Source organism: Symphalangus syndactylus, chromosome 18, assembly GCF_028878055.3.
Source record: "Symphalangus syndactylus isolate Jambi chromosome 18, NHGRI_mSymSyn1-v2.1_pri, whole genome shotgun sequence".
Classification (NCBI taxonomy): domain Eukaryota; kingdom Metazoa; phylum Chordata; class Mammalia; order Primates; family Hylobatidae; genus Symphalangus; species Symphalangus syndactylus.
Genome location: NC_072440.2, coordinates 24,461,972 through 24,485,573, shown reverse-complemented (window position 1 = coordinate 24,485,573; position 23,602 = coordinate 24,461,972). Strand labels below are relative to the sequence as shown.

General features: G+C 39.0%; 1 protein-coding gene and 1 non-coding gene across 4 annotated transcripts in view; both read left to right on the top strand.

The window, feature by feature from the left end:
• The window catches only part of SMG1 (SMG1 nonsense mediated mRNA decay associated PI3K related kinase), a 119,862-nt gene that overhangs the window by 59,398 nt on the left and 36,862 nt on the right, over positions 1 to 23,602 (top strand). For all 3 annotated transcript variants that reach the window (XM_063623105.1, XM_055253810.2, XM_063623106.1), the window contains 20 exons: positions 505 to 645; positions 1,195 to 1,394; positions 1,779 to 1,975; positions 2,144 to 2,308; positions 3,417 to 3,571; positions 6,051 to 6,193; positions 6,344 to 6,545; positions 9,424 to 9,533; positions 10,502 to 10,649; positions 11,023 to 11,182; positions 11,921 to 12,041; positions 15,490 to 15,738; positions 16,574 to 16,858; positions 17,983 to 18,127; positions 18,240 to 18,378; positions 19,990 to 20,220; positions 20,330 to 20,507; positions 21,079 to 21,240; positions 22,418 to 22,635; positions 22,844 to 22,998. In XM_063623105.1, coding sequence (XP_063479175.1) covers positions 505 to 645; positions 1,195 to 1,394; positions 1,779 to 1,975; positions 2,144 to 2,308; positions 3,417 to 3,571; positions 6,051 to 6,193; positions 6,344 to 6,545; positions 9,424 to 9,533; positions 10,502 to 10,649; positions 11,023 to 11,182; positions 11,921 to 12,041; positions 15,490 to 15,738; positions 16,574 to 16,858; positions 17,983 to 18,127; positions 18,240 to 18,378; positions 19,990 to 20,220; positions 20,330 to 20,507; positions 21,079 to 21,240; positions 22,418 to 22,635; positions 22,844 to 22,998 — 3,504 coding nt within the window. The remainder of the gene's footprint in view (positions 1 to 504; positions 646 to 1,194; positions 1,395 to 1,778; positions 1,976 to 2,143; positions 2,309 to 3,416; positions 3,572 to 6,050; positions 6,194 to 6,343; positions 6,546 to 9,423; positions 9,534 to 10,501; positions 10,650 to 11,022; positions 11,183 to 11,920; positions 12,042 to 15,489; positions 15,739 to 16,573; positions 16,859 to 17,982; positions 18,128 to 18,239; positions 18,379 to 19,989; positions 20,221 to 20,329; positions 20,508 to 21,078; positions 21,241 to 22,417; positions 22,636 to 22,843; positions 22,999 to 23,602) is intronic.
• LOC129468743 (small nucleolar RNA U13) lies at positions 230 to 333 on the top strand. Its single transcript, XR_008652819.1, has one exon. It is a non-coding gene; the product is annotated as a small nucleolar RNA U13 (small nucleolar RNA).

Genomic DNA, 23,602 nt, shown 5'->3' with positions numbered 1-23,602 from the left:
ATGGCCCTGCTTGTCAGTGATTGAAGTGATGTCAAGTAATCAAATTTTGCAGGTCTGCAAGAAAATTAAAAATTTTTAATGAGCTTTATAGGCTCACAATAATTAATATAGAATAACCCATATAGTGCCAAAATATGTTTCTTAGTAGCTCAGATATTTGAAAAACTAAACAGTAATCTTTTATTGTTTTTGATCAAGTTGATTTGGGAGCTTTAAGAGCCTAAACTTGATCCTTTTGTAATACGTAAGCATGATGATTGGGTTTTTATGTTCACATGTTTGATATGCCTCCCTCAAATCCTCTTATGATGTTGGCACATTACCCATCTGAGGTGAATAAAAGGATCTAAAGTTGTAATCACATCTCTGTATCCATTTTAAAGTCTCAATTTTACTGTATTTTTACCTCCAGTGAGTTAATAAGTAAATAATCCACTTACAGTATGTGCTAACCTTTTAAGCTAAAACATTTTGCATAACAACAACTTTATTTTCTGTCTACAGCAATAACAATCACACAGAAATTCAAGAAATTTCTTTAGCATTAAGAAGTCACATGAGTAAAGCACCAAGTAATACATTCCACCCCCAAGATTTCTCTGATGTTATTAGTTTTATTTTGTATGGGAACTCTCATAGAACAGGGTAAGGCATTTCTTTGACTATTTTATCTGGGAAACATAATTTTAAGATTCCCTTGACTTTACATGCAGTTTTGAAGAGAAAATATGTTTGGGGGTGGCAGAGTATCAAGTAACATTCTTCTCATATGGGTTATTTTAGTTTTCATCAATAGGAAAATTGCTTTGAAGATAGCATCTGTAGAAACAAAAATGGGCTTTGAAGTTGAGTAATGAAATGTGGTTAACAGTTAACTGATGTGATGTCATTAACACTTTGGGGAATAGGGTGGGGGTGGGTATATTCTAGAGATGCTTAGTTGCATTGAATGGGTTTCATTCCTGACTGGCATGAGCCATTTACCCTAATCATCCTTCCACACTGTACCTCATCCTGTTAACTATCAAAGACCTCAAAATGAGAGGGGGGGACATAATGCTTCTCAATTTCATAGGTTTTGCCTTTTTTGGAGTAGGGGAAATTACAGTTCCTTATTCCCATTCCCCTTGCATTTTTTTTCGTTATTAAAATAAAGTTGTCATTGTCTTTTAAATATGAAACTACTTTTCCCAGGAAGGACAATTGGTTGGAAAGACTGTTCTATAGCTGCCAGAGACTGGATAAGCGTGACCAGTCAACAATTCCACGCAATCTCCTGAAGACAGATGCTGTCCTTTGGCAGTGGGCCATATGGGAAGCTGCACAGTTCACTGTTCTTTCTAAGCTGAGAACCCCACTGGGCAGAGCTCAAGACACCTTCCAGACAATTGAAGGTAACTCACTCAAGCTTTGTGATGTGAATACTTTCAAAGCCTTATTAAGAAATAATGGATTTTTAAGTCTTTGTTAAAGATTTGAGAGAATATGATTTTTTTGAAGAAAGTCAATAATTTTCAGGTATGTTTGTTAGAATAAGCTTTCATTGAATAATTGCATTGGAAATATGTTTTTTTCCCAAAGCTTATGGGAGTTGTGTGGAGAAATATATGTATATATTTTTCCCCTAAAATGAAAGATCTTTCATGTTGAGATTTTTTATTTTTAAATGATGGGTAGACAGAGGATACTTGATAAATGTGAATTTCTCATAAAAAATTCACACTTATTCTAGGAACTTTAAGATTTTTAAAAATTCAGAATGTTGTCTTTGCTTTCAGGTATCATTCGAAGTCTCGCAGCTCACACATTAAACCCTGATCAGGATGTTAGTCAGTGGACAACTGCAGACAATGATGAAGGCCATGGTAACAACCAACTTAGACTTGTTCTTCTTCTGCAGTATCTGGAAAATCTGGAGAAATTAATGTATAATGCATACGAGGGATGTGCTAATGCATTAACTTCACCTCCCAAGGTTGGTTTCCGTGAGATAGTATTGTTTTATAGCAGTTTAATGGTCACAGCTGGCAGTATGTGCAGAGCTGAAATCACAATAGACTTGTGTATTTGGTTTATATATAGGTGAGACATCCTTACCTACAAATTGAACCAGTCCTGAGCTTTTCTTTCTCTTATCGTAAAGGTCATTAGAACTTTTTTCTATACCAATCGCCAAACTTGTCAGGACTGGCTAACGCGGATTCGACTCTCCATCATGAGGGTAGGATTGTTGGCAGGCCAGCCTGCAGTGACAGTGAGACATGGCTTTGATTTGCTTACAGAGATGAAAACAACCAGCCTATCTCAGGTAAAGTGGTGTGTTTGCAGTTCATTTTAAGTCTGTTAATAAGAAAAATATGGTTTAATTCTTTTGGTATGATTTAATCTATGGGTAAAATAAGTTAAAGCTTGGATTCATTTTCAAAGGTTTTGATCCTGTATTTTGTAAAAGCAACAACTGCCAGAGTTACCTATTTTATTCGTGTTAAAACAATGTTAGAAGTTAAAATAATGTTCATGTTTTTGTTCATGTTAAAACAATATTCATGTTAGAACACGTTAAAACTATATTTCTTATGTGCAAAGTTTAGAACTTTAAAGGTAATTCTGAAAATTTGTTATTTATTTATGGGATAATTTTATTTTTTATTTTATTTTATTTTTTTTGAGACACAGTTTCACTCTGTCTCCCAGGCTGGAGTGCAGTGTGCGATCTTGGCCCACTGTAACCTCCGCCTCTCGGGTTCAAGCCTCTTCTTGCCTCAGTCCCTGGGATTACAGGCACCCACCACCATATCCGGCTAAGTTTTGTATTTTTAGTAGAGACAGGGTTTCACCATGTTGGCCAGGCTAGTCTCGAACTCCTGACCACAAGTGATCTGCCCACCTCGGCCTTCCAAAGTGCTGGGATTACAGGCATGAGCCACTGCACCTGGCCAGGAGAAATTGTTTTTATAACGTATGACAAATGCTTGAGTAATTCCTGGCTCGAAAGTGGGCTCACAAAAAATAACTGGAATCCAAAAATAACAAAATGTTTAGCAATTCAGGTAATGTCAAGCAGTATTCAAACACATGAAGTTAATCATTCTTTAATTCCTGTTTATTTATATTTAATTTTTGCTTTCTTTTTACTCCATGTTTTATTCCTACAGAGGTCACAGGTTAAATGTTTGGGTAACTTTGGGGTTGGGGTACAAACATCCATGTGCTGCTAAGGTTCTGTTAGTCACCCTTTGTGGCTATTTTATATGTAACATTTTCAAGAATTCTGAGCTAAATAATGTGAAAATTGTGAAAATAATTGTTAAATACATTTGGCTTTAAGCAGGCACAGACTGTGATCAGCTGTAAATTTTATAGGGATTTATGTTTTAATGGTATTGGGTGACTAATTTTTCTGAATGTGTTTTCAGGGGAATGAATTGGAAGTAACGATTATGATGGTGGTAGAAGCACTATGTGAACTTCATTGTCCTGAAGCTATACAGGGAATTGCTGTCTGGTCATCATCTATTGTTGGAAAAAATCTTCTGTGGATTAACTCAGTGGCTCAACAGGCTGAAGGGAGGTAGGTTGGAGGGAAGGAAATGGGTGATAGAATTACTTTATGTTTAAATTCTTTGTATTACTCACTGACATTGTAGCCAAATCTTAAAACAGCTTTGTTTGCTTTCAGCATTGAAGCTTGCTATAAATCACTTCACCAGGAGGCATCTTCAGTTTGTTCTTTAGTTAGCAGCAATACTTGAGTGCCTTTCTTACTTAAGAATTAGTGGCAAATCACACTGTAAAACAAGACCTGTCAGTTGTTTTATAAATGCTTTTGAACTTGATCCATAGTTGAGCTCCTTCCCCCTCAGAGTCTGATACAAATTACCCTTTATTGTCAGAGTATTTGCTCATTAGTCCTGTGAACTCTACGTTCAGACTCATTGCTTCCTCCAGGTAGAGGAGCTTGTACCATAATATTCTGTGTCCATTTATGTTAGTTTAATGAAATCTTGCGAATTTAGGAAAATAAAAGAACTGCTCCTACTTCCATATTTTTGTAGTAACTTCTGGTGTGTGTCCTCTTGTAGTTCCATATTTCCATATCCATATGCTTTGTGATTCTTTTTTCTTTCATGTCGTTTTCTCTACTCTTCACCAAAACAGCAGTGTAGATAGGCACATGGTTTTATGATCTGTTTTTCCCACTCAATATTTTTTAAAAAAATTTGCCATGTTAGGCTGGGTTCGGTGGCTTACATCTGTATTCCCAGCACTTTGGGAGGCCGAGGCAGGTGGGTCACCTGAGGTCAGGAGTTTGAGACTAGCCTAACATGGTGAAACCCCGTCTCTACTAAAAATACAAAAAATATTAGCGGAGTGTGGTGGCACATGCCTGTAATCCCAGCTACTTGGGAGGCTGAGGGAGGAGGATCGGTTGAACCTGGGAGGCAGAGGTTGCTGTGAACCCAGGTTGTGCCACTGCCCTCCAGCCTGGTCAACAGGAGCGAAACTCTGTCTCAAAAAAAAAAAATTGCTATGTTAAATATTCTACAGTGTTATTTTTAATGAAGATTTGTATTTATGAGTGTATCATAATTTAATATTTCTTACTGTTGGGCATTAAGGTTGTTTCTGATATGTTTTTACTAAATGTACCATAGCACTTAATATCTTTCCTTATATTTCTGATTACTTTCTTGGAATCCATTCTCATAAACTGATTTACTAGAAGAAAGGCTGCCAAACCATAAGTCTTATGATATATTCTATTGCTAAGTTACTTTACAGAGAAAGATGGCTGCAGTTTATACCCTTAATAATAGAGTACCCCCTTCCCTTCATCTTTGTGGATACTGAGAGTCACTGAGAAACAAGAATGCTGCCACCACCATCAGCGAAAATAGTTATTGTACTTTACATTTCTATATTTATTAATGACTAATAGTAGAAGTTGCCCCATATAGTGACCTTTTGTGATTTTTTAAAACATGGATCATGTCTTCATGGCCTCAATTTTTCCTGTGTTAATCTGTGAAATTTTATTAAATACTAAGGTTGTTGATGCTATCTAGTTTCTTGATTTATAATTTTTTTAATGTTTAATGTTGTATTTCAGCATTATGCATCTAGATCTGTTACTTGTGCATCTTTTCTTGCATTTTATCCTTCTACAAAGCCTTTCCACACACTGACATCAGTTACTTATCAATATTTTCCACGAGTTCTTTTATACTGTCTTACATTTTTTTTAAACATTTAATCACTTTTAAATTTAGTTTCATAGTTGTGAGGAAGACATCAAACTTCCCCCCACCATAGTCAACTCACTGTTTTAGCTCAGTTTATTCTTGCACCATTTTTTGTGGGAGGGGGGAAATGAGATGTGTGTTTAAAATAAGACTTCTTTGGGGCTGGGCACGGTGGCTTATGCTTGAAATCCCAGTACTTGGGGAGACTGAGGTGAGCGGATCACATGAGCCCAGGCGTTTGAGACCACCCTGGCCAACATAGCAAAACCTTGTTTTAGCCGGGTGTGGTGGTGGGTGCCTATAGTCCCAGTTACTTGGGAGGCTGAGGTTGGAGGATTGCACGAGCGTGGGAGGGCAAGGCTGCAGCGAGCCATGATCATGCCACTGCCCTCCAGCCTGGGTGACAATAAGACTCTGTCTCAAAAAATAAGTAAGTAAGTAAAGGCCAGGCGTGGTGGCTCATGCCTGTAATCCCAGCACTTTGGGAGGCTGAGGCAGGCGGATTACCTGATCACTCCTGAGGTCAGGAGTTCAAGACCAGCCTGGCCAACATGGTGAAACCCTGTCTCTACTAAAAATACAAAAAAATTAGCCGGGCATGGTGGCGAGCACCTGTAGTCCCAGCTACTCAGGAGGCTGAGGCAGGAGAATCGCTTGTACCCAGGAGGCAGAGGTTGCATTGAGCTGAGATAGTGCCATTGCACTCCAGCCTGGGCAAGAAGAGCAAAACTTCATCTCAAAAAAAAAAAAAAAAAAAAAAGTAAGTAAGTAGATAAATAAATAAGACTGCTTCAATTTGCTTTTCAGGTTTGAAAAGGCCTCTGTGGAGTATCAGGAACACCTGTGTGCCATGACAGGTGTTGACTGCTGCATCTCCAGCTTTGACAAATCAGTGCTCACCTTAGCCAATGCTGGGCGTAACAGTGCCAGCCCGAAACATTGTCTGAATGGTGAGCGTTCAGTATTTTTAAATAAAGCAAAAGTTATAGTAATATATTTCATACTGATGATCTTATTTTATGTTTTTAGGTTTCTGTGCTCTTTGAAATATTTCTAATTAATCTGAATCTTTCTCTTCTTATTTTATAAAATACTTTCAGGTGAATCCAGAAAAACTGTGCTGTCCAAACCAACTGACTCTTCCCCTGAGGTTATAAATTATTTAGGAAATAAAGCATGTGAGTGCTACATCTCAATTGCGGATTGGGCTGCTGTGCAGGAATGGCAGAATGCTATCCATGACTTGAAAAAGAGTACCAGTAGCACTTCCCTCAACCTGAAAGCTGACTTCAACTATATAAAGTAAGGCTTTCTTTTTCCAGTTATAAAACAAATTTCCAATAACTATTATGATTTTCCTATGGCAAAAAAATATTAAAATTGATCATTTGTAGTAATACTAAATGGTTATATTTCTAACTTACTGCCATTGTGAAAATGACAACAGGAAACTGACCTCAGAGGTGAGGGAAGGTATTTGTGTAATGGGAAAACACTGCTGAGATGGTCATTTGGTATTAATTTCCAGAACCTGTCGTTTTAAAATCTTAATACAGTTTGAAGATTATGCCAGAGTGAATATAAAGAAAAATTTGTACTGCTTTAGAAAGAATCACATTTATCACATTTGATGGCTTTGTTTCTAAATGAGGTCTGAATATATCAAAAACATTTATTCTAATGAGGACAGAGTTTGTGAACATCTGTAAATTAAACTTTCTTCTCATTTCTCTGTGCTTTTATTCTGTAATTCAAAACTGAGCGCTCACTCTGTTGCAGACACTTGGCTGGGAAGATAAAGGTCATTAGACTTTGTCTGATACCCTTGCCTTCTACTGCTAAATGGGTTAATGTGTAATTGCTTCACTGAGCATGTACTGTGACCCAGGGAGCACATAAAACAGACACAAATTCCAACCTTTTAAAGCAAAGATTAGATAAAGAATAATGATAGAAGGATTAATTGGACCTCACTCACCTTTTCTGTGCCGTAAGGAAAGCAGTTAGGTAAAGCTGACCTTCTCGGGAGGGAAGACACAAGGTCAAGGCATGCCCATCAGGATGCCCTTTGGTCCTAGACCTGATGTGAGAATGATGGGCTTGGAGTGTTCTGGAAATAGCTGGGAGGCCTGTGTGTTTAGAAGCGCCTTAAACAGTAGGATATAAGGGCAGAGAAGTAGCTGGGAACTGAGAAAAGAACTTTGGCTGTTATTCTAGTAAGACTGAAAGTTTCAGGTGGGATTTGAACTGTTGTGATCTAACTTGGTGGTTCATTCTGCTATGGTGAAGAGACTAGAGGTGGGGGGCAAGTATGGAAGCATGGAGACCATTAATTTGTGGGGGCAATGGTACAGGGAAGAGAAACAATGCTATTAACTGGAGTAGGAGCACACAGAGAACAAGCCATGTTTTAAGATTTCTAATGAAATGTGCAGATGAGATTGTTGGGTAAGCTGTTAAGAACTGGATTTGGAACTAAGGAGAAAGTCTAAGCTTGAGAGATTTGCAGATCATTAGTACACAGAAAAGGCCCTCTTTCTTTTTCAGTCTCTATACTCTAGAGCCTTTATAAGCAACCAAACCGGAGAGACGCCTCTGGAGAATAGTGAGTGAAGAGGAAGGAAGGCCTGGGTCAGAATCCTAGTTTAGCATTTGTGTGAAAGGGTAGAAGAGGAAGCCATTCAAAAAAATACCAGGACATTGAGGAGGGAAGTGTCGTAGATATAGGACGTCCAGATGGGAGTAGTCAACCTTGTCAAATGCTCTAGGGATTATAAGGAAAAAGAGTTTTGTAGAGAGACAGAAGAAGCTAGATTGAATACTATTGAGTGGTAGAGACATTTGAAAATGAAAAGCTTGAGGTAAGTTATTTGGTCAGTGAGTTTTTCTTGAAGTCGAGGATAGGAAGCTGTTGCTGGAGGGAAATATGAGATGTTTATTTTAAATGTTGGAGAGATTATGTTCTTTTGGCCAAGGGGAGGGAGCCACTAGAAAGCAGAGGTTGAAGAAACAGGAGAAAGAACATTGATAGATTAACTGGCCCTCACCTTTTCTATGCCTCAAGGAAAGCAGTCAAAGTTGGTATAGACAGAATTTCAGCAGTGTATGGTGGATTGGGGGTAGGGGTAGAGGAAATTAAAGCCTGTGTTTTTTTGTTTATTTGTTTGTTTTTCTGAGGACTGAGTCATTAGCTGAAAGCATAGGGCATTATTGAGCATAGTGAGGACTTGGGGAACCTGCCACAGGAGAGGACTTAGGACCTTTTAATGGCAGAAATGGTGAATGTGTTGGCAGCAGTTCATCAGTGCCCAGTACTCAAGGGTCCTCCTGAGAAGCCGGTGGTTGCACTGATCTAGGTAGAATCAGGCACAGAATAAGTCAGGTGATGTGCCTTTCTAGCACTGGCGTCAGGCTGAGTTATAAGGGAAGTTACACAGCGAGAGGGACAGGCAAAGATGGAAAAGAGAGAATGAGAAACAGTGTCTTCTTCCTGGCTGGAGAGCCTGTGTCATGAAAATGGGGACAGGGTGAGGGATCTGAAAGGCGCAGCATAGAAGCTGGGAGGATGAGGCCTGTCTTCCTGGCATTGATGCTGCAGGACTACAGGAAAGAATTTCAGAGGTGTCATTATTTTTCATATAAGCCGATGAAAGAGAAGAATTCTTTGAAAAAAGAGAAGTAGGTGAAAAAGGGAGAGACGGAGGGATGCCAGTAGTGAAAGAAGCCAGGACTGAGATACAAGATTGTGATGCTGGGAGAGTTGCAAGGGCTCATGCTGTAGGTGAGGAGTGAGGCTGCACAGGGAGCTCACCGGCAGCTTGGAGAGCACTGGGTGTCACAGTTGTCTTGCAGAGGTCTACTGTCAGTGTATTAGGCTCTGAAGAGAACAGGCTGCAACACACGAAAACAGGAAGGAGACACAGGGGCGAGTCAGCTCCACTGAAAGTCTAGCTGTGACTTTCTGGTTTGCCACTCCAATTTGAGTACTAATTAAATGGTAGTCACATCTTCAACATAAAAACCAAAATAATGGCATCCTCATGGAAGGAATTTTGTCAGAAAAATGCTGTGTACTTTGCTGTCTTCCTAGAATTTGTTCTGTTTTTGTTTTTGTTTGTTTTTTTTTAAATGGTTCCACAGGCTGCGTAGGAATACAAGCTAACCAATATTTTAATTACAGATCATTAAGCAGCTTTGAGTCTGGAAAATTTGTTGAATGTACCGAGCAATTAGAATTGTTACCAGGAGAAAATATCAATCTACTTGCTGGAGGATCAAAAGAAAAAATAGGTATTTGAGAAAATAGTTTTAAAGTTATTTTAATGGACAAGTTGCTCAAAATATATGGCTTAGTATATTTTACTGGAAAATCTGGAAGTTATTTTACTTTTTTGGGGGGGCAGAATCCCATGTGAAGCAACAAATTTAGGGCTGCCCTATTTATGTTTGATTTGGGAAATGAAAAGCAGTTAAAATTAAGTCAAATAAAAAAAATGGCCACCTTAATACTTTGAGATTTATCTAGCCATTTTGTTTGACAAAGGACAAAGTAGTGTTTCAGCTAAATATTTTTCTTGATTTTCATCTTGATGTGGCTCATTAAGTTCTTTATCACAAATGGAACACTTTATAAAATGTTATTAAAAAGTTTAATGAATATTCTGGATTGAGCAAGATTTGCTAATGCAGGTCTAGATTTGTCCCCTTAAATAGTAGATTGACTTACCGATTTTCTTTTTTGTTGAGACAGAGCCTCACTCTGTTGCCCAGGCTGGAGTGCAGTAGCGCGATCTCGGCTCACTGCAACCTCCGCCCTCTGAGTTCAAGCGATTCTCCTGCCTCAGCCTCCTGAGTAGCTGGGATTACAGGTGTCTGCCACCGTGCCCAGCTAATTTTTTGTATTTTCAGTAGAGACGGGGTTTCACCATCTTGGCCAGGCTGGTCTTGAACTCCTGACCTCGTGATCCACCCACCTTGGCCCCCCAAAGTGCTGGGATTACAGGAGTGAGCCACCACGCCTGGCCTCGACTTACTGATTTTTGAGCCTTTGAAGGCAACTGCTTTTTAGGGGTCGGAGGTACAGTAATTTTGTATGAAGTATGATTTTTATTTAGCTCTCAGTAATGCTTATAGTGTTTAACTACCTTAAATATTAAAGGAGCTGTTCATTGGTGATTAGTTTTTAATAATGCCAAACATAAATCAAAATTTATAATAAAAGCACATTAACTTAATGACATTTTATTTAACTTCCATAGACATGAAAAAACTGCTTCCTAACATGTTAAGTCCAGATCCAAGGGAACTTCAGAAATCCATTGAAGTTCAATTGTTAAGAAGTTCTGTTTGTTTGGCAACTGCTTTAAACCCGATAGAACAAGATCAGAAGTGGCAGTCTATAACTGAGTAAGTTTACTCTTACGGAGGTAAATGTACATTGTGTATATCATGTGATAAACATACATGGGGTGAAGAGGGCTGGAAGGAGAGTTACTAGATTACTAAATACTAGTGCTAATAGCTTCTTTTTAGTTGTAGAAGTCATATGATATATGAATGCTGCTTGCCAACATAAATGGAGGTTGAAATGAAATAAAATGTAAAAATCCCCAAAAGCAAATGTCTTGACTTGCTAATATCATTTTATTATAGAGCAGGCCGCTCCTCTTACTTCCCCCTAACTTTGGATTTCAGTTTGATAGCATCTTATCAATTGCTCTATTCTTTGAGTGGTTATGAATTGTAATTTTCATTATTGACAGTAAATATTTTGTTTCAGAAATGTGGTAAAGTACTTGAAGCAAACATCCCGCATCGCTATTGGACCCCTGAGACTTTCTACTTTAACAGTTTCACAGTCTTTGCCAGTTCTAAGTACCTTGCAGCTGTATTGCTCATCTGCTTTGGAGAACACAGTTTCTAACAGACTTTCAACAGAGGTCTGTATATTTTTACAAGCACATTCTTATGACTATTAATGGCCATTACTGTAGAACAAAGACCTTATTTTTTGAGTTTTTTGAAACAGGATTTGTAGTTGGTCAAGCTAGTAAATCCAGAAATCTAACATGCTGTTTTCAGGCAGTCTTTCATTTGGGAAGTACATGGGGCAGATGGAAGAACCTGAGATAATCTCAAGGATGGCAAATTGCTCAGTTTTTTTCTTCTATTTTTGGGGTGGGAGGTGGTGTATGTAAAGACAGTTCCTTTAGGCAGATTACGTAAATTTTAGATTTGCTGCAACCAAAGATCTCTCCTCTTCATCCCAAATGGGGTAAAGTTCAGCCAGAGATGGGGGCTTCTGAATGAATGATGATCTTCGAGAACTTCATTATAAAGCATTAGTTGTAATGTTTTTCTGCAATTTAGCAGTCTGCTTTATAGTAAATGTGCTGTGACTTTTTTTTTGTAATGTGCTTTATTAAGTATATTGATAAATTAGACTTAATATTCTGAAGAAAATTTCCCTTCAAAACAAAAGGCTTTCTCTTACTGTGTGCTTGCCTCTTGTGAGTAGAAGATAAATGATGTAAGGGTATAGTGTAATAGATAAAACTACTGTAATCAATCTGAAGTAGCCAAACTATATTGCAGTCTTGGACTTAAGACTTGCTATATATCTGCAAACATATCAAGAGCCTGTTTTACGTTAAGTAATTTTGGTTTTTGTCTGGCAGGACTGTCTTATTCCACTCTTCAGTGAAGCTTTACGTTCATGTAAACAGCATGACGTGAGGCCATGGATGCAGGCATTAAGGTATACTATGTACCAGAATCAGTTGTTGGAGAAAATCAAAGGTAAGTGTTTTTTTTTTTTTTTTAAGAGAAAAATAAAAGGTGTTTTTTTAAATTTTGCATTATTGAGGTTTATATTACACATTCTAAGTGTATGGTTTGATGAGTTCTAACGTGTCTTCACTTGTGTGACCACCAATACGATCAAGATACAGAACACTGTCTTACCCCAGAAGATTCCCTTGGGATCATCTCCTCATTTGCTCCTGTCAGCAGTTACTGATTTGCTTTCTGTCACTATAGATTAGACTTGTCTTTACTAAAGTTTCGTGTACGTGAAATCATAACATGTTCTCTTGTGTTTGGCTTCTCTTGCTCATCATGATATTTTTAAGGTTTACCCATATTGCATGTATTAGGAATACAATCCTTTTTATTATTGAGTAATATTCTATTGTATGTATATACCACAGTTTATTTCTCCCTTCATCCTTTGATAGATTTTGGGGTTTTTTCACATTGTACTATTCAGTATAAACCTGCCCTCAACATTCATGTGCAAGTCTTTGAATGGATGTATATTTGTGTTTCTCTGGAGTGAATGCGTCTTGTTGGGTCACATGGCTTAACTTAAAAAAATTTTAATCACTGTGGTGCATATGTAGTGATTATTAGTGATTATCTTACAATTTTATTTACATTTTCTTGATGATTAATGATGTTGAGTGTATTTCATTTGTATTTTAGTTTGCAAATGTTTGTTCAAATTCTTCACCCATTTTAAATGAAGACATAAGACTTATTTTTGTGTTCTGAACATAAGTTCCTTGTCACATAAAATGTACTATGAATGTTAAGTTTTAAATACTCCAAATGAATGGCTGGAGAATTACTATTTGTATAAATATTTATATGTGAAAGGGATGCTAACAGTTTATTGCTCTAAAATAGAAAAGTTGCCAGAATGCTGTGGCGTTTTAGTGGAAAACATGATGGCTGGTGTTACTGAGTAAATTTGAGTGTTAAATGTCAATGTAAGCTAACAGCCAAGATAGGGAGAGGGAGTTGTACTGCAGGGTTGTTACTTGCAGCTGTGACTCAACTGGTCCTTCACTGCCAAACATACCTGGGGTTGGATCATTGGCCTGATGTTTGCAAATTGAGGAACCTTAGGGCACATCAGTGAACTTCTGAACTGCTTTCCTTTTCAGTTATATGGGGATTTCCCCATTTTTGAGATACTTGTAAGGATTATATGAGATGAAGAGATGAGACAAGATATATAAAAGTCCTAGCACAGAGCGTGTCATATAATAGGGCTTCACAAGTACCTTTTTTTTTTTTTTTTTTGGAGACCATCTTACTCTGTTGCCGAGGCTGGAGTGCAGTGGCACGATCTTGGCTCACTACAGCCTCTGCCTCCTGGGTTCAGGTGATTCTTATGCCTCAGTCTCCCGAGTAGCTGGGATTACAGGTGTGAGCCACCACTGCCCAACCAGTCCTTTTTTTATATCATGTAAGTTTTTAAATTGAGAAGAAAAGTCAGTAACCAGCAGTTATATTCAGAGACAGAACTCCATTCCTCTTCATTTTTATTTCTTTATTCAGGAAGTATTGATCAAATGTGCTTTGTACCAGGTACTGTGCTCTACGTTGGGATATAATGGTGATCAAGGAGATTGTAGATTCTGGCAGGGAAAACTGACATCAAACACGGCGACCCGACATAGCGAGACCCTGTCTCTACTAGAAGAATTTAAAAAATCACCCAGGTGTGGGCCGGGCGCGGTGGCTCACGCCTGTAATCCCAGCACTTTGAGAGGCTGAGGCGGGTGGATCACGAGGTCAGGAGATTGAGACCATCCTGGATAACACGGTGAAACCCCATCTCTACTAAAAATACAAAAAAATCAGCTGGGCGTTGGGGCGGGCGCCTGTAGTCCCAGCTACTCGGGAGGCTGAGGCAGGAGAATGGCATGAACCCGGGAGGCGGATCTTGCAGTGAGCCAAGATCACGCCACTGCACTCCAGCCTGGGTGACAGAGCCAGACTCCATCTCAAAAAGAAAAAAATATCACCTGGGTGTAGTGGCATGTGCCTGTAGTCCCAGCTGCTTAGGAGGCTGAGGTGGGCGGATAGCATGAGCCTGGGAAATGAAGGCTGCAGCAAGCTATGATCATGCCACTGCACTCCAGCCTGGGTGACAGAGTGACACCCTGTCTCAAAAAACAAACCCACAACAAGGAATAGCAAATAACGAGGGCACTGATTTAATCCTAGGAATCAGAAAAAGACTTGTGGAGAAGTAACATTTAAGCTAAGAGTTAAGGAAGATAAAGATGAGGAAGAAGGCAGGCTGACTTGGTTAGAAAAAACGTGTGCAGGCCGAGAAAATAATGATTCTTAGATGACGCAGTTCACCTAAGAGAGAGCAGGAAGAGATGGAGCGCTGGATGAGATTGAGATTGGAATCGAATGCTGGAAGGCATCAGTAACAAGCCGAATTCAGGAGTTTGGGATTTGTCAGAATGGCAGTGAGAAGTTATCAGAGGCTTTTAAGCAGGGAAGTTAAATGTTCAGATTTACCCTTCGCGTAATATCACTTCAGTTGCAAGTTGGAAAATGGATTAGAAGAGTATAAGAATGGGGGCAAAGGGACCTAAGTTATGCTGAAGTCTCTGCTAAAGAGGGTAACTAGGGTGGCAGCAGGGAAAGGAAAAAGCAAATGGGCCATGAGGGTTGAAAGTAAAGTCTGTGATGGTGGCCAAGTACTTTTCACAGGCAGCCGGCTGATCCTGTGCCCTTCCTTGAGAAGCGGAAAATGGAAAAAGGGAGTAGATTTGGAGGGTGGTGGAAAATGAACTCCATTTGGCATGACTGACATTAGCGGAAGCACTCTTGAAATAAATAGAGTGTAGATGACCGGTTGGCAGGTGGGATTCAGATATCAGGTCTGGGTGAAGATTCAGCGGTTGTCAGCATTTCTGTGGTAATTGAAGACGCAGGAAGAGATGATGATGATGTCCAGGGAGAGTATGCAGTGGGAAAAGTAGAGAGCCTAGGACTGAGTCCAAGGAGCACCGGTGTTTAATGGATGAGTAATGGAAGAGAAACAGACTGAGGATTCTTCAGCAAGGTAGGAAGAAAACCAAGAGAATGGTTGAAGGGCAGAGAGTACTTACAGAAGAAGTGTGGGGGGATGGTTTAGCCTTCCCTGCTTCCTTTCTTTCCCTACCCGTTGGCCCAGGCTTTTTGCCAAAGATTCAGAAACTAAAAAGAAATTTCTTGAAATGAATGACTTGACTTTACTTCATTGTATACATTTAATTTAGCAAAACCTGTTCATTGTATCTCAAGCACTGTGCTAGCTGCTAGGGATTTGAGGATGAGTTATCTTTGTTTCAGGAGGTGGTGCAGAAGAGGGATAGTTGGGGAATAATTTTTTGGCCATGTTTCCATGCAGTCTGGTTTAGACAAATTAGGGACTAATAAAACGTTTTCCTCTCTTCAGAACAAACAGTCCCAATTAGAAGCCATCTCATGGAATTAGGTCTAACAGCAGCAAAATTTGCTAGAAAACGAGGGAATGTGTCCCTTGCAACAAGACTGCTGGCACAGTGCAGTGAAGTTCAGCTGGGAAAGACCACCACTGCACAGGATTTAGTCCAACATTTTAAAAAACTATCAACCCAAGGTCAAGTGGATGAAAAATGGGGGCCCGAACTTGATATTGAAAAAACCAAATTGCTATATACAGCAGGTTAGTAAAATTAATTATGGTTAATACATGAGTGTAATAAAAATCATGTATATGAATGTTACTGTGTATGTATGGTATAAGGTAGTAATAGGAAAGTTGATCATCTCCAGCTGTTGCAGAACATCTGCATCCTGAATAATAAGTTGCTTATTACTGACTTACCTTTATAATTCTGTGCTTTTAAAAGAATTTTGTTGCAATGTATTAAAGTAAGAAGTATTTCCGGAGATCATTGATCACTGAATTTACTTGTTTTTTTTAACTTTATTATTTTGGGCCAGGTGCTCATGCCTATAATCTGAGCACTTTGGGAGGCCAAGATGGGAGGATTGTTTGAGCTTAGGAGGAGTTTGACACCAGCCTGGGCAACAGAGTGAAACCTCAGCCAAACTGAAATTCAAAGAAATTAGGCGGGTGTGGTGGAACATGCCTGTGGTTCCGGCTCCTTGAGGGGCTGAGGCAGGAGAATTGCTTGAGCCTGGGAAGTTGAGGCTACAGTGAGCCCTGATTGTGCTACTGCACTCCAGCCTGGGTGACAGAGCAAAACCCTGTCTCAAAAAAAAAAAAAAAGTTTAGTATTTTGGCTGGGCATAGTGGCTAATGCCTGCAATCTCAGCACTTTGGGAGGCTAAGACAGTAGGATTGCTTGAGCACAGGAGTTTGAAACCATGCTGGGCAACATGGTGAGGTCCTGTCTCTATTTTTTTTTTAAGTTGATTATTTTACACTGAAGTAATGTCAGTCATTTGCATTTTTGTTTGTTTCCTAATCCAAGTGCCTCCCTCCATCATTTGCTTTTAAAGGTTCTAAGTTCTGACTTTGTGGTTTTCTGTAGGCCAGTCAACACATGCAATGGAAATGTTGAGTTCTTGTGCCATATCTTTCTGCAAGTCTGCGAAAGCTGAATATGCAGTTGCTAAGTCAATTCTGACACTGGCTAAATGGATCCAGGCAGAATGGAAAGAGATTTCAGGACAGCTGAAACAGGTTTACAGAGCTCAGCACCAACAGAACTTCACAGGTCTTTCTACTTTGTCTAAAAACATACTGACTTTAATAGAACTGCCATCTGTTAATACGATGGAAGAAGAGTATCCTCGGATCGAGAGTGAATCTACAGGTAGAGTTGCTTTATTAGCTTTAGAATACTAATTTTAGAAGCTATATTTTTTTCTGTTTTAAAGTTTATAATGTTATGCTGGCTATAATTTTCCATAAAAAGTATATCTGTGGAAATTGAGTGTATTTTATTGTCGGGAAATAACTAAAACATATTTAGGATCGAATGCCATTTTGGAAGTCACTGAACTCTGCCCCCAGGCTATTTGCTTTTATGGACTTAGATGTTTTTGCTGGCAATAAGATCCTGCCCCTCATATAAAAAAATTTCACCTCACAATAGAAGGAGCAACAAAGATTTAAAATAGTTACCTGTGTTCCTATTGATTGGTGGAACACAGGAACTATATAAAGATTCAAGTTTCCCATTCTGATGCTAGTGCTAGTAACAGAAAGATACCTTACAGATAGGGTAGTTGATTCTGTGCATGTTTGAGTGCCTGTTGTGGAAGGCACAATTCCCCTGTTTTTAAAATTTGAGAGAAAATTTGGGAGATGATTTTCTTTGCTGAAACATGAGAATATACCTTAATTTTGTTGTTCTGAAGCCTAAGAGTTTTAATTACTTACGTTGGTGTTAATTTTGATAGAGTCTTGATATTCATAAAGGATATGTCTTGTTGTCATTATAAATCTTCATCTTGGCAGATGCACTATAGCAGGCAGTGTCTTCACCTCTAACAAGGGAATAAAGATGTTTGCTTCATGAGTCTGTATGAATGAAACAGTATACTCATCACCTATTTATTATTTTTGCCAGAATGATTAAAGTGAATCTGATCATGAGGAAATAGCCAGTCAGATTCATAATGCAAGACATTCTACAGCACAGCTGACACCTGACTGTTTACAATGTTCAGTGTCATGAAAAACATTGATGTCTTCCACAGGAGATAATACAATCTTACTTGGGAAGCTAATGAATTCATTTCAACATACCAACCTTTTAGAGAACATAATTCATATTTGTGCCTTATCAAGTTATGTACAGTAATATTATGGAACTTTTTATTGCTTGCAGATAAAAACGTAAAATGCTAATGGGAATGTCATTAGGAATTTATGAATGTAACATTGTTGGGTTCTTTTATTATAATTTTTTTTTTTTTTTGTCCATTTTGGCAGTGCATATTGGAGTTGGAGAACCTGACTTCATTTTGGGACAGTTGTATCACCTATCTTCAGTACAGGCACCTGAAGTAGCCAAATCTTGGGCAGCGTTGGCCAGCTGGGCTTATAGGTGGGGCAGAAAGGTGGTTGACAATGCCAGGTATGTTTAAATGTGTAGTTTATTTATGCATTGCATAAATAGATATTTAAATGTCTGCTGATATTGTAAAGTTTGGGTAGCTGAAATACTGATGACTTGTTTATTTTTATAGTCAGGGAGAAGGTGTTCGTCTGCTGCCTAGAGAAAAATCTGAAGTTCAGAATCTGCTTCCAGACACTATAACTGAGGAAGAGAAAGAGAGAATATATGGTATTCTTGGACAGGCTGTGTGTCGGCCAGCAGGGATTCAGGCAAGGAAAACATGGTGCTTGGGGCATGACTGCTACTCCAAATCATTGATTTTGAGAAAATTGATCATATATATTTGATAAAATATTGAATGGGGCTTACCAATTGTTGTTGTAAATAAAAACTTCTGCATTTTAAGATGAAAGTGAGTTATAGTTTTCTAAGAAGAATATACTTCTTTTGAGAAAATAAGGCATTTCCTTAGAGTCCTGTTAAAAATAGGCGAAGTTGGCTTGGCATGGTGGCTCACACCTGTAATCCCAGCACTTTGGGAGGCTGAGGTGGGTGGATCACTTGAGGCCAGGAGTTCGAGACCAGCCTGGCCAACATGGCGAAACCCATCTCTACTAAAAATACAAAGATTAGCAGGGTGTGGTAGTGCATGCCTGTAATGCCAGCTACTCAGGAGGCTGAGGCAGGAGAACCACTTGAAGGTTGCAGTGAGATCACACTACTGCACTCCAGCCTGGGTGACAGAGTGAGACTGTCTCAAAAGAAAAAAAAAGTTAATAAGTGAAGTTCACTTTAGGTAAATTTAATTTATTTTTTAATTACTCTTATCAGAAATTGTAAGTTCTTAATCCTTGGTTGTGAGCTTTTAACATATGCCAGTGCACGAAACTTACTCCCAGATATTCTGAATGAGACGTGTGTGTGTGTGTATGTGTATGTGTGTATGTGTGTATGTGTGTCTTTAAACTTACTAGGTGATGCTAATGTGCAGCCAGTGTTGAAAATGGACTGGATGATCTGTGTAATTCACACTCTCTCCCCTCAGAGTTCCGTCAATTCTAGAATGCCAAAGCAATATATTATTTAGTTGCAGTCCTCAAAGGCATGGATTTTACTTGCCAAGCTAAGCTATATCGATCAGTTCTTGCTGTAAACAGCAGCGTATCTAAGTCTCTGCCTAAGCTAGTGTCTGATACATGCACAGTACTGTGAAGAGAATGAGGTTTAATATATGTATTCTGTGTACATTCAGCTTCAAACTTTTGAGCAGATTGTGCTTATTTTTTTGCAGGCATAGGCTGGGTGCAGTGGCTCACACCTGTAATTCCAGCACTTTGAGAGGCCGAGGCAGGCGGATCACCTGAGGTCAGGAGTTTGAGACAAGCCTGGCCAGCATGGTGAAACCCTGTCTCTACTAAAAACACAAAAAAACAGCAGGACGTGGTGGTGGGCACCTGTAATCTCAGCTACTTAGGAGGCTGAGGCATGAGAATCGCTGGAACCTGGGAGGCAGAGAGGTTGCAGTGAGCCATGACTGTGTCATTGCACTCCAGCCTGGGTGACAGAGTGAGACTTTGTCACAAGGAAAAAAAAAATTTCTGCAGGCAGAGTACCGTATTGTAACTTGGAAGCATTTAAAGTACAACGAAACCCCAGAAAAGTCTAATCTTTGCTCAATGCTTATATTTTTCTTCACTGGCTTCATATTAGTAAATATAAAGAGAAGCATACTGACATTGACTTAGTGTGTATAACACTAAATGTGGGATAATTTTATCTTTTATATATGAGAAGAATGTTTTTATGATAGTCAAATTACATACCTTTTTCCCTTTTCAGTTTGTATTTAAAATAGCATTTTGCGCACAATTTTTCTTCAGGATGAAGATATAACGCTTCAGATAACAGAGAGTGAAGATAATGAAGAAGATGACATGGTTGATGTTATCTGGCGTCAGTTGATATCAAGCTGCCCATGGCTTTCAGAACTTGATGAAAGTGCAACTGAAGGAGTTATTAAAGTGTGGAGGAAAGTTGTAGATAGAATATTCAGCCTGTACAAACTCTCTTGCAGTGCATACTTTACTTTCCTTAAACTCAACGCTGGTCAAGTATGTAGCACAGTGTTCTAAGAAAATTTATTTGGAAACTTTTTCTTATTAAACAAAAGTAGTGTTCTGAGTTATTTTCTTATTTATTCCCCTCATCTTTCACTCTTAGATTCCTTTAGATGAGGATGACCCTAGGCTGCATTTAAGTCACAGAGTGGAACAGAGCACTGATGACATGATCGTGATGGCCACATTGCGCCTGCTGCGGTTGCTTGTGAAGCATGCTGGTGAGCTTCGGCAGTATCTGGAGCATGGCTTGGAGACAACACCCACTGCACCGTGGAGAGGTGAGACCTGCATAAAATGTTTCAGGAAAAATTGTTTCTCACTAGGATATATTAAGATTTTAAAAAGTGGTTTCCTTATGTTTATTATTTCAATGTGTAAAAAGAACAGCCAGATTAACTTCCTAGGACACCCTGCACTGCTTGTTACATCACTAGGACTTTTCCTCCCACCTTTCCAAGAAATGGGAAGCTGAAAGGCAGGAGCTTTTTATATACAAAATGAATTTTGGAGAGGGTGGTGAAAAATTTTCAAAAGGTTTTGTATACCCTCTGTAAAACTTGTCTGTGTCTGCCTTGTTTGTAGGCATTCATGGAAGATACATTTCTCCATAACATTTTTGAGCTGCCCTGGCCTTTGATTACAGCTCTGTATTTAAACCAACCTTAACCAGACTTGCGAATCAAGAACTGTTGTGTATGGTTCTTTATTATCACAGGGAGAACTTTGAACTCTTAAAATTTGTACTAATGGCGACACACATCAGGTTTTATCTGTTTGATCTACGATGCTGATAGTTTCTTCATAGTTTTAAATAACTTTAAAGTGTCTTTCTCTCTTCTTGTCCTGAAGGAATTATTCCGCAACTTTTCTCACGCTTAAACCACCCTGAAGTGTATGTGCGCCAAAGTATTTGTAACCTTCTCTGCCGCGTGGCTCAGGATTCCCCACATCTCATATTGTATCCTGCAATAGTGGGTACCATATCGCTTAGTAGTGAATCCCAGGCTTCAGGTATGGAATATTCAAATATTGCTACTTTAAATATAAATGACTATGCCAATGATTTTAGTTAGGTCAAAGTTTTTAAGCTTTATGTTCCAGAGATGTTAGTTTGTAGGGTTTTTTTTTTTTTTTTTCATATGGAGTTTCATTCTGTCGCCCAGGCTGGAGTGCAGTGGCGCCATCTCAGCTCACTGCAGTCTCCGCCTCCCAGGTTTAAGCACTTCTCTGCCTCAGCTTCCTGAGTAGCTGGGATTACATGCACGTGCCACCACGCCCGGCTAATTTTTGTACTTTTAGTAGAGTCGGGGTTTCACCATCTTGGCCAGGCTGGTCTTGAACTCCTGACCTCGTGATCCACTTGCCTTGGCCTCCCAAAGTGATAGGATTACAGGTATGAGCCACCGTGCCCAGCTGTAGGTTTTTTTATTAGTAATAATTAGCATTTATTGATGGAGTAACTACTGTGTATCTGGCACCAGGACATGTGCTTTACACATTATCTATAGCCTTGACAGTAATCCACCAAGACGTGGAGAAATGGAGTAACTGCCAGGCTCACTGAGCTGTTACTGGTAGATAAGAATTATACCAAGTTTTGGCCAGGGGCAGTGGCTTACACCTGTAATACCAGCACTTTGGGAGGCCAGGGAGGGTGGATCACTTGAGGCCAGGAGTTTGAGACCAGCCTGGACAACATGGTGAAACCCTATTTCTATTAAAAAAATAAAAAAATTAGCTGGATATGGTAGCACACACCTGTAGTCCCAGCTGTTCAGGAGGCTGAGGCACAAGAATCACTTGAACCCAGGAGACAGGTTGCAGTGAGCCGAGATCGTGCCACTGTACTCCAACCTGGGCAACAGAGCTAGACCCTGTGTCCAAAAAAAAAAAAAAAAAGAAAGGATTATACCAAGTTTTGAACTCTGGCTTGAAGAATACATTATTTGTTAAACACTTATTATCTTTCTCCTTCGTATCTTCCATTAGCTTATAATATTAATAAATATGAAAGCTCTACCTATAAAAAGGCAGAATATCCACAATCTTTAATCAATTTGATGCCTGGAAGGCAAACGAGTTCAATGAGTGCTCTTGAGTCAAATAGATTATCAGTGTTTTCCCTAACTCAGCATATGCACATGGGAGAAATGTTCAAAATATTCCTTGTTCTCCTGTTTCATTACAGGAAATAAATTTTCCACTGCAATTCCAACTTTACTTGGCAATATTCAAGGAGAAGAATTGCTGGTTTCTGAATGTGAGGGAGGAAGTCCTCCTGCATCTCAGGATAGCAATAAGGATGAACCTAAAAGTGGATTAAATGAAGACCAAGCCATGATGCAGGATTGTTACAGCAAAATTGTAGATAAGCTGTCCTCTGCAAACCCAACCATGGTGTTACAGGTACAAAGAAACTCACATGTTGTAGAAGAATTTTTTTTAGAATAATAAAAATTGCTTTTGCCAATCTGTATTGACAATCACCAGTCAGGGTTCTCCAATTGTATAATGAGCACAAATTGCACACACTTAACTTACAAAGTCCAGTGTTTGAAGAGCTGTGCTGTGCATAGGCTTGTAGATGAGCTATTTGGGTGTGCTGTGTATGCAGGTTCAGATGCTCGTGGCTGAACTGCGCAGGGTCACTGTGCTCTGGGATGAGCTCTGGCTGGGAGTTTTGCTGCAACAACACATGTATGTCCTGAGACGAATTCAGCAGCTCGAAGATGAGGTGAAGAGAGTCCAGAACAACAATACCTTACGCAAGTATGTTTCCATACACTTGTCCTGAGACGGTGAAGCTGCCTCTTTGTGTCAAAGTATAAATAACATAAAATTTACTATTTTAATCATTTTTAAGTGTACAATTCAGTGTCACTAAATACATTCACAATATTGTACAACCATCACCATGGTCCATTTCCAGAACTTATTCATTATCTTAAGCAGAAGAAGCTTTGTACTCATTAAAGATTATCTCTTCATTTCCCCCTCACCTCAGTTCCTGGCCACCTCTATTCTACTTGCCATCTCTATGAATTTGCCTATTTTAGCTACCTCATAGAAGTAGAAATATAAAGTATCCACCTTTTTGTGTTTGGCTTTTTATACTTAGAATAATGGCCTGAAGGTTTATTATGTTGTAACGTGATAGAATTTCATTTTTTTATTGCTGAATAATATTGTATGATTATAACACGTTTTGTCCATCCATCTGTTTATGGACAGCTGGGTTGCTTCTACATTTTAGTCCTATGAACAATGCTGCTGTGAACATTGGTGTACAAGTATCTGTTTGAGTCTCTGCTTTCTATTATTTTTTGTGAATTTCATGTATGTTTTGTGGATGATCTAGTGGATTTGCTGAATC